This window comes from Chenopodium quinoa, unplaced genomic scaffold (assembly GCF_001683475.1).
Source record: "Chenopodium quinoa cultivar QQ74 unplaced genomic scaffold, ASM168347v1, whole genome shotgun sequence".
NCBI classification, from domain to species: Eukaryota; Viridiplantae; Streptophyta; class Magnoliopsida; order Caryophyllales; family Amaranthaceae; genus Chenopodium; species Chenopodium quinoa.
In genome coordinates this window covers 4,363,599-4,375,009 of record NW_018742681.1, presented here as the reverse complement: position 1 = coordinate 4,375,009, position 11,411 = coordinate 4,363,599, and the positions used below count along the sequence as shown (strand labels likewise).

The following is an 11,411-nucleotide window of genomic DNA, read 5'->3' as shown; positions in this document are numbered from 1 at the left end:
TGTCGCGGCAAAACTCCACTTTTTTTTTTTGCTCAGGTCCACCGTGTCACGGTGGACTGTACCGTGACATGATGGACATTCCCGTGTCGCAGCAAATTTTTTTGTCGTGACGCAATGCTGAACTGACGCGTATACTTGATCGACAGAGGGAAGATTTTTTTAAAAAAAGTGGTCGGGCCCCCTTGAGGGGTTGGCTACGTATCCTTAAAAAGGAATCAGGCCAAACGCAGCTCTATTGGGTCATGAACCCATGCAACTAGGCATAGAATTTCTTGAGTTGATCCAAGTTGGTTAAATTATGGAAACCATTACCGTCCATGTCTACCAATTGTGCCGCTCTACCAGACAAGATGGCTTTAACAATGTACGGGCCTAACCAATTTGGTCTGAATTTTCCTCTTGGATCTAACACATTTTTACGAAGTGCCTTAAGCACCAGGTCACCCTCTTTGATGTTCCTAGTCTTGACTTTTTTATTAAAATGTCGCGCCATACGCTGTTGGTAGGTTTGGACATGATGCAAAGCTGGCAAGCTTTTTTCATCAAGTAAGACTAGTTCATCATATCTTGCTCTAATCCAGTCAACTTCATCTAGTTGACTTTCCAAAGCGATTCGGAGAGAAGGGATTTCGAGCTCTAATGGTTGTACAACTTCAACTCCATAGACCCCGTTGATGTACGAAAAGAGGTTCGATAACCCCAAAGGGCGAAATGTAGCTTACTTGGCCAATCCTTGTAATTTTCTGTCATCTTTCCGATGATAGTTTTCACATTTTTGTTGGCCGATTTGACCGCACCATTTGTTTGTGGTTTGTAGGGTGATGATCGGTGATGCTTGATATGATATTTCTGTAATAATTCCGCGCATTCGGCTTGGAAATGCGTTCCATTATCGCTGATTATCTCATGAGGTACCCCATAGCGGAATATGATATTTTTTTCAATAAATTGAGCTACGTGTTTCGCCGTTAGCTTAGCATATGAGGCAGCTTCGACCCATTTGGTCCATTTCTACTATTTACAACTTTCAAAGAAGACAGGAATTCACAAGTTAATTCTCAGTATGTAGGATAATGCATATCAACGAATTTTCTCATGCCTATGTCATTTAAAAAACCGTTTCACAAAATCATACAAACCAAACGATTCTAAAGTAGGGCGGTGTAACCACCGTGAAGGAATTACCTCACGCCCGACTAGGTGTTCTAGCCGCTCCTTTTGCACCTGGCTAGCAATACGGATCATCAGCTAGTACGGGAGTTGCAAATCCGGGTCATACTCCTCCCTCGAGCTAGAACTCCTACCGAAAATAGACCGAGCCCTCTTTGAAGAAAGCAATAATATGTAAATTTATTTGAATGAAATTCGGAAATTTTGATATAGAAATGTAGAAGATGAAGAGGGGATTAAAAATATGTAAAACGTTTTAGATTTGGGTGAGAAATGAAGAGAGAATCTTAGAGAGAAGGTAGAGAGAATTTGAGTTTCAGAGAGAGAAAGTTATGGAGGAAAAAAGAATGAAATGAGAAAAACCAAAGAAAGAAGAAGAAGAAGAGAGGTCGGGTGCGTGCGCCCGGCCGGGCAGATGCTCGCCCGGTCGGGCGTCTAATTTTGAATATCTGCCATGCTCTCGTGCTTGGTCGGGCGGCTTTCTCCCGGTCGGGGGATCTAGATGCCCGTTTTGCTTCAACTCTCGCACCCGATCGGGCGCCCTTCGCCTGGTCGGGTGATCTTACGCTCAAATTTTAGCCACTTCACGCGCCTGGTCGGGCGAGATTTTCCCAACCGGGCGGACAATTTTTTCTGTATATGACGAGTTTCTCGCCCGGTTGGGCGAAAATACTCGATTTTTAATCCTAGCTCTCGCGCCTTGTCGGGCGAGCTTCGCCCAATCGGGCCCGAGGCTAATTGACGATTTTATTTGCTTTCTTCTTTTCTTCAATTTTTAGCTAACTCCTTTCTTCAAAACTGTACAAAAACTTATAAAACTCATTAAATTCCCTCATCTCTCCTCTTATAAGAAAAAGAAATAAAAAACTAGTCTAAAAAGCATTAAAAATACATGTTGCCTCCCGCAAAGCGCTGGTTTATCTAGGTCCTGCACGACCATCTTACCAAGTACAAGAACTAGGACCTTTAGCCTAACGCTTGACTGGGCGGTTTCTCACCTGGTCGAGCGGTTTTTTGACTACGACGCGGCTTCCTGACATGCCCTGTGGGACGCCAATTCAACTTATCTGGTGGATCCTCCTTGACTTGGGTTGGGGGTTCTTCAATGTTACGCACCAAAGATCCTTCTTTGATCGAGGGTTGCTTCAAATTGTCATTACATTCAACACTTGCAACTCGATCTGGCGGAACACTTACCGTAGGCTCAATTTGCACAACTTGCTTGATTGATTCCACCTTTTCATCCTCAAAACCAAGACCGACACTGTAGAGGGCTCTTTCTATTGCATCAATTTCCTTCTGCCATTTGTCTGTCTCATCTGAAAGGGATGCAACACAAGATACCGCCTCCAAGGGATCTTTTTCAAGAGCTTGGGGCTTGTTAGAATAATTCTCAACCACATTAACACTAAAGCATTTCTCCTCTATCATGGGGCTTTTAGGGATATTATTAAGATTAAAAATAATTTTATCGTCCGCTACTGATAGTGTTAATTTACCACTTCTCACATCTATAATTGCTCCTGCCGTGTTAAGGAATGGTCTACCCAAAATAATCGGGGTTTGCATATCCTCATCCATATCAAGAACAACAAAATCAACAAGTATATAAAATTTACCTACTCTAACAGGGACATCCTCTATTTCACCTAAGGGGTATTTGAAAGAACGGTCGACCATTTGTAGAGTAACATTAGTAGATTTTAATTTACCCATATTCAACTTAGAACCCATAGATAATGGCATAACACTAACGCTAGCACCCAAATCACACAATGAATTATCAATCATTAGATTGCCAATATTACAAGGGATAGAATAACTACCCGGATCTTTTAATTTAGGTGGAGATTTTTTTTGAAGTACGGCACTACACTCTGCAGTGAAAGCTACTGTCTCTACCTCACTAATAGACCTTTTTCTTGTCAATATTTCTTTCATAAATTTTGCATATGAATTAATTTATGTGATTAATTTAGTGAAGGGAACTATTACCTTCAAATCTTTTACCATCTCCAGGAACTTACCAAACTTCTTATCCAAGTTTGTCTTCAAGTGACGATTGGGGAATGGGAGTTTGATAACTGGCTTTGGAGCATTATTACTCTTATCTGGAGTGGCCACCTTCTCTGGAGTCGTACCCTGCAACGTTGAATTAGATATTTTAGTACTATGCTTTAGCCCTGCAGGGCTATTAGCTACATTGTCTGGGTTAACGGAATCAAGATTAGCATTATTTAATAAAACAGGTTCATCAACTCTGGGCATAGGGGGCCCTTCATATTTTAAACCACTACTTAGAGTAATTGCATAGGCTTGATCCGTAGGCCTGGTTAACTCCCTGTTGGCGGGCTTGTAGAGTAGCGGAAAGTTGCGCAATTTGATTATCTACAATTTTATTATGTGCTAGAATTGAATTAATTTGCGCATCTCTACTCTACATGTGCTTCTGCATATTAACCATCATCGCTCTAATTTCTACCAAAGCGGGGTCGAAAGATGAGAAGGATTGTTGAGGTTGGTTCTTTTGGCCAGCATTGGGATGGTAATATTTCTGCTGTTGTTGTTGTGGCGCCTGTGGTTCTTGTGGTGGTGGATTATGAACATTAGTACTCCGGTAGGAAAGGTACGGATGATTCCGATACCCAGGGTTGTAGGTGTTGGAGTATGGGTTATTCTGCCTATAAGCTTGAAAGGCATTAACTTGCTCCACGAAACTCTTGCAGTCTTGTTCCCAATGACCTATAATTCCACAATTTTCACAGAAAGCCTCATTAGCATTATTATTAATTGCAGAAACATTAGCTACATTAGTAGTGCTAAGATTATCTATTTTTTGGCAGATAGAGGTCAATTGAGCTTGCAAAAAGGATACAGAGTCAACACTATGCTTCCCCTTGTTAGCAAAGCCTCTAGGATTCCCATATTGGGGATTATGTATTGCCATATCTTTTATAACCTGACCTGCATCATCAAAATTAAGATTCATAAATCTCCCACTAGCTACAGAATCTAAAATTATTCTAGATGAATTTCCAATGCCATTGTAGAAAGCTTGGATTAACTGCCATTGTGCCAAATTATGGTGGGGGCATTCTCTTTGTAAGTCCTTGAACCTCTCCCTAGCCTCATATAACGATTCATTGGCTTCTTGGGCAAAGTTCTGAATCGCACTTCGTAGTACGGATGTTCTCTCCGCAAGATAATACTTGTTATAAAAATTCAAAACAAGAGTTTCCCAGTCAGTTATACCAAGTACAGTTCTATTTAAACCATTAAACCATAATTTGGCTTTTCAAGTTAAAGAGAAAGGAAAGAGAATCTCCCTGATTTGGTCTTGCGTGACCCCGGCTTGCCTGATGGTATTACAATATTGACAATAGTCGGCAATGTGAAGATTTTGGTCATCACCCTTAGCTCCACTAAATTGATTCCTCTCTATCATCGTTATAAATTGGGGTTTAATCTCAAATTGTACCCCATCAAGAGCCGAAGTGGGAGTAAGATGTGGAAAATCTGTAAGCTTTGGTTGTGAGTAATCACTAAGCTTCTTTGGAGTCGTCATCTCTGATTCTGGATCTGATGATACCTCTGAATCACTACAACCAGTTGGAGGATCGCGATGATTATTTTTATCACCAGAGTCTGCCAAAATTTGCTTTTAAAGGTTCTTCTGTCTATGGAAGGATCGTTCGATCTCAAGATCGAATGGGATGTACCCTGATCTGGAACACCTGGGCATAAACAAAAAAAATAAAAGCAAATATGAGATTTGCCTCAAAGAACTAATGTTCTCTTAGACAAAAAGAAATAACCTAGACTACAAAAATAATCAGAAACAAATATAAAACCGTCTCCCCGGCAACGGCGCCAAATTTTGACAGGGTAAAGTCGTATCCCCAAATCAAAAGTAATTCCAAAATCCTTTAACTAATGTAGATAGGGAAGTAGGGTCGTATCCACAGAGAAACGAGTCTTTCTGTTTCTAATTAACTAATTAATCTAAATTATAAAGTAACCAATATGTGAATTTGAATATGAAACTAAACTACAAAGATTAAGAGTAGGGAGAAAACAATGAATAAAAGGCTCTAGGGCATAGGGTGACCAAGAAATAATATTCCAAGGTAGAATATAATAATCATTCATCAATCCATACATTAATCAGATTATAAAGGGCTTTCCCTACATATTACAATCACACAATTAATTTACCAGTATTAAATCTCATCTTTCGAATCTCGACTTAACCATTTAAAAATTAACTTGCCTATTGAAACTAGACCTAAACATCAATTCTCATCTATCAAATCTCGAATCAATATTGTCAAACTCATGCATAAAAGATCAGGCCTAATCTAGTCACAGAGCATTAAATCAATCAATAGGAAATTAATCTAGCATTGAAAATTAAGAACAATAAATTACCCCTTCATATTATTTATGGATCCCCACAAACCCTAGAAATAAAACTACTCACACATAATAGGAACTAAACTAATCAAAGCAGTAAAACAAGACATGATCAAAGGAATAAATAAATAACTAAGATTAAGAGAAGAGAAATCGTTACCAAAATAAATCTCGAATTCAGAATAAAGTAGAGAACAAAGTATAAGAGAGAGAAACTAATCTAAAAGCTAAGTAGAGAGAGAAAATCTAAAAGAGAAGGTAAAAGAAGATACTAAAATCGTTTTACGGAGAAGTATTTATGCTCCGTAAGAATCCTAATCTAAAACAAACTTAAATGACAAAATTAACTCCTAATAATAACACGCGCCCGATCGGGCGCGCCTTTTTGCTCATCAGTACGCATATCGCGCCAGTCCGGGCGCCGACCTTGCCTCTCTCGCACGGCCGGGCGCGCCTCTGGGCGCCAGCCTTTTTGGCCGGGCGGCTCTCGTTGGACACTATCTGGACTGCGACTGGGCTCCAATTCTTCGGCCAATCTGGGTTTCCTCTTCGGGTCTTGAATACTCGGTCCAAATTCCTCGGTATCACACATACCAAGCCCTTAATCACCGGTTTGATGGCTCTAACCGGCCCTAGGCTATAAAATCTGGTCGTGCTTGCTCTATAATATCTCGGGAAAATGCTCCAAAAGTGCAAATCCTTGCAAAAGTCAACCAAATCTACGAAAACACTAGAAAACACCAATTAGTAACAAAAGTGGCTCTAAAAAGCCAAAAACACTACTAATTATGACCAAGGGACGGGGGTAAAATACTATATAAAATAGACACATCATTTCTTATTCTTTCTAATTCTTACCAACTCTCATAAAAAATTTCTTGATTCTCTCTCTCTTTCTAAACCAATTCTTTTACAAACACAATTCCTCATACAGTAGCACTAGACACACCTAGCCAAGTTCGAATTTGCCTTCGCCCTAGACGTTAAAGGTTTTAATTTAAAACAATTTACAAAATTCCACATAAGTTAAACTAATATTCCTATTGTTCAAACTAAAAATTAAATTCGGTCCATTTCTACTATTTACAACTTTCATATAAGACAAGAATTCACAAGTTAATTCTCGGTATGTAGGATAATGCATATCAACGAATTTTCTCATGCCTATGTCATTTAAAAACCGTTTCACAAAATTATACAAACCAAACGATTCTAAAGTAAGGCGGTGTAACCACCGTGAAGGAATTACCTCGCACCCGACTAGGTGTTCTAGCCGCTCCTTTTGCTCCTGGCTAGCAATACGGATCGTCGGCCAGTACCGGAGTTGCAAATTCGGGTCATACTCCTCCCTCGAGCTAGAACTCGTACCGAAAATAAACCGAGCCCTCTTTGAAGCCATGGTAAAAATGGGTATGTAAATTTATTTGAATGGAATTCGGAAATTTTGTTATAGAAATGTAGAGGATGAAGAGGGGATTAAAAATATGTAAAAAGTTTTGGATTTGGTGAGAAATGAAGAGAGAATCTTAGAGAGAAGGTAGAGAGAATTTGAGTTTTAGAGAAAGAAAGTTATGGAGGAGAAAGAATGAAATGAGAAAAACAGAAGAAAGAAGAAGAAGAAGAGGGGTCAGGTGCGTCGCGCCCGGTCGCGCGGGTACTTGCCCAGTCGGGCGATTTAATTTTAAATATCTTCCATGCTCTCGTGCTCGGTCGGGCGGCTTTCGCCCGTTCGGGCGATCTAGATGCCCGTTTTGATTCAACTCTCGCGCCCGATCGGGCTGTCTTACGCTCAAATTTTCACCACTTCTCGCGACCGGTCGGGCGAGACTCGCCTGATCGGGCGGACAATTTTGTCCGTATACGACGAGTTTCGCGCCAGGTCGGGCGAAAATACTCGATTTTTAAGCTTAGCTCTCGCGCCCGGTCTGGCCCAAGGCTAATTGACGATTTTATTTTCTTTTTTCTTTTCTTCAATTTTTGGCTAACTCTTTTCCTTTAAAACTGTACAAAAACTCATAAAACTCATTAAATTCCCTCATCTCTCCTCTTATAAGAAAAAGAAAGAAAAAACTAGTCTAAAAACCATTAAAAATACGGGTTGCCTCCCGCAAAGCGATGGTTTATCTAGGTCCCTCACGACCTTCTTACCAAGTACAAGAACTAGGACCCTTAGCCTAACGCTTGATTGGGCGGTTTCTCACCTGGTCGAGCGGTGTTTTGACTACGACGCAACTTCCTGACATGCCCTGTGGGTCACCAATTCACCTTATCTGGTGGATCCTCCTTGACTGGGGTTGGGGGTTCTTCAATGCTATGCACAAAAGATCCTTCTTTGATCGAGGGTTGCTTCAAATTGTCATTGCATTCAACACTTGCAACTCGATCTGGCGGAACACTTACCGTAGGCTCAATTTGCACAACTTGCTTGATTGATTCCACCTTTTCATCCTCAAAACCAAGACCGACACTGTAGAGGGCTCTTTCTATTGCATCAATTTCCTTCTGCCATTTGTCTGTCTCATCTGAAAGGGATGCAACACAAGATACCGCCTCCAAGGGATCTTTTTCAAGAGCTTGGGGCTTGTTAGAATAATTCTCAACCACATTAACACTAAAGCATTTCTCCTCTGTCATGGGGCTTTTAGGGATATTATTAAGATTAAAAATAATTTTATCGTCCGCTACTGATAGTGTTAATTTACCACTTCTCACATCTATAATTGCTCCTGCCGTGTTAAGGAATGGTCTACCCAAAATAATCGGGGTTTGCATATCCTCAGCCATATCAAGAACAACAAAATCAACAGGTATATAAAATTTACCTATTCTAACAGGGACATCCTCTATAACACCTAAGGGGTATTTGAAAGAACGGTCGGCCATTTGTAGAGTAATATTACCCATATTCAACTTGGAACACACAGATAATGGCATAACACTAACGCTAGCACCCAAATCAAACAATGCATTATTGATCGTGGGTTAGATATGTCGTTAAGCTACTACCCTAACCAAATTAATCATTTATAATACTAAACCTACACTAAACTAATTAGTGGCAAGTAAAGGGTCGAACCACTAGGGAAGCAAGCTAATTCAACATGAAATATCACTAATGCAAGAGTTAAAGGGGATTGTTTTTGTTAGTTTTGTTGAGTAAGAACAGTAAAACTACAAATAAGAAAGAAAATGATGATTAAAATCAATAGAAAATGACTCTAGGGATACGGGGGTGTCCAATATGATTAGAAAGAGGAGAATAATGGTGATTATCATGAAACATATGCCAAAGAACACAAGATTCTACCTAAACAATTCATTCTCATGCAATAGTCTAGGCAAATCCATGAAAGAGATCTACACTAATAAGGACCATTCTAATGCATCCTATTAGTTACAATCAAATCAAAAGAATGAAGATGCACAATCCATAAAAAACTCCACTTTAATAACTCATTCTCATGCAATCATTAAAATAGAGGAGATCCTAATGTAGTTCAAATCACTTTCATGCATTTAAACTAGAAAACATCAAATAGAGTGCAACAATAATCTAATGATAAAGCAAAAAATAGAGTTCACCAAATGTCACTCCGCTCCAAACTTCCAAAAAGAAACCTACAAAGCAATATAAGACACAAGAGAAAATATTAAAAGAGAACAAAGAGATAAAGCAAAAAGAAAAAGGAAGGAGGGGGAGAAAAAGGGTTAGAAATCCTCCGGGTTGCCTCCCGGGAAGCGCTTGTTTATGGTCTCTAGCTTGACCCTTCACCTCATTCAAGGTGGGTTAAAGAACATCACCCTAATCAACTTGAGGATTGAATCATAGATGCCCCTAAGCTTGAGAACTAGAACTCCTTGAGGTCTCACATCACCACAAGGAAAAGGAGGGAATGAATCAAGAGCCAATGGTGGCTCATCTTTTCTCTTTCCCATCATCTTGTTGAATCTTCTTCTTTTTTCACTCTTCTTTCTTTTCCTTCGAAAAGGGGTATCGAGCTTGGAATCCTCAATATTAGGAAGGGCAACCTCACCTTCGCCAAGAGAGCCTTCAAACCAAGCGGGAACTTCAAGGAAGTCATCATACCTCATTATCACCTTATCATCACGTGGAGGTAAGCTCTCATTAGCCATCACATCATTGACCACATCAACTCTACATACTCTCACCGCCATAGGGCTCTTCAAAACGACATTCTCAGCTAGCCTACAAGGAAAGGGAACCGGGCCTTCAAACTTGTTTGGTTCACTAAAATCAAATGGCTCCTCATTTTGTTCTTGAACCTTCTTCTCAACCACATCATCTACAACCTTGTCCTCCTTGCAAGTTTCGGGTTGATAAGTATGTGAAGGGTTAGTAGATGATTGTAAGGGGAGTTTTGTGGTTAAATGGAGAGAAGAAGTTTGGGCTAGTTGGGAATCAACAACTTCATTGTAAGAATTTATTTCTTGGAATTGTGGAGTAATAGTTTGACGTTGTTGAAGAATTTGGGTTTGTGTGTGGTCGGGTAGGGATTTTTCTTCATACTCTTGAGGATATAGGTCATGATTTTGATCTTGAAAGTTCTCTACTTGGTTGGAAAGGTAGGAAAAGTTTTGGGTTGATGGATTGAAGAGAGGTCCATCTTGGGGGTAGGAGTTTTCTTGCCTTGGAGGTTGTTGAAGTTGTTGGGATTGAGCTTGGGTTACAAACTCTTTTTCCCTCAAAGTCAAAACTTCACCATGCTTGAGATTGAACTCTCTAGAATAGGATGTATCATGATCCATCCCACCACAACGAGCACATGAGAAATCAATGATTTGTGAAGGTTTTGAACACAAACCAACACTTGAGTTCAACTTGGAAAGACCTTCATTCAAGAGCTCAACTATGTGCTTAAGTTGGCCGACTTTCTCCAACTCATAAAGATCTCCTTGCTTCCCTTGGGACCTTCTTTGGCCTCCCCAAGAATAGCTAGTAGCCACTTCTTCAATTGTAGCTTCAACTCGGCTTTGAGGGATCTTAATCAATTAGCCACCGGCACCCACATCTAGATTGGTCCTTGACATTGGCTCCAAGCCATCATAAAAGAATCTCATTAGCAAATTACGGTTGAATTCATGATGAGGACATGCTCTAATCAAATCCTTAAACCTTTCCCATGCTTCCCAAAGAGTTCCATCCGGTTCCTGCTCAAAGGAAGCTATCTTCCTCCTCATTTTTGCGGTTTTCTCATTGAAAATGAACCTCTTGAGAAAGGCCTTTGCAACTTCCTTCCATGTGGTGAGAGAGTTGGGCTTCAAAAGCTTGAGCCATTTCTTTGCTTTTCCGGTGAGAGATTGCCGAAAGAGATGACTACGAATGAAATCTTGGCTCACTTCATTTGTTTGCATCATTGCACACAACTCAAGGAATCGGACCAAATGCTCAATCGGGTCTTCACTTACGCCTCCGGAAAATTGCTCAATTTGCACCATCCTAGCATATTGTGGATAGATTGTGAAATTAGTTTTGGTGGTCGGGAGAAGTATACCACTCGTGAGCTCATAGATTTCCGGATTTCCAAACTCCCTAAAAAGAAGGTCATCCTCTTATCTTGCCATATCTCACTTTGAATACAACAAAGCTAAGCACACGATTAGCAATGACAAGTAGGATTAAAAAAGCAAAATAAAAGAAAGGAAAGCAAATAAAGTGACTCTAACAATAGCAAAAATAGACGCTAAACAAGCCGCTTCCCCCGCAACGACGTCAAAATTTGATCGCGGGTTAGATAGGTCGTTAAGCTACTACCCTAACCAAATTAATCATTTATAACACCTAAACCTACACTAAACTAGTTAGTGGC

General features: G+C 40.1%; 1 protein-coding gene across 1 annotated transcript; it reads right to left on the bottom strand.

Annotated features, from left to right (window-relative positions):
- Window positions 1-9,360: 9,360 nt before the first annotated feature.
- LOC110722355 lies at window positions 9,361-11,040 on the bottom strand. Its single transcript, XM_021901631.1, has 2 exons — window positions 10,674-11,040; window positions 9,361-10,562 (listed from the first exon to the last, which is right to left on the bottom strand). The coding sequence occupies exons 1-2, from the start codon at window positions 11,038-11,040 to the stop codon at window positions 9,361-9,363; spliced, it is 1,569 nt and encodes a 522-aa protein (XP_021757323.1).
- Between the last annotated feature and the right edge of the window lie 371 nt (window positions 11,041-11,411).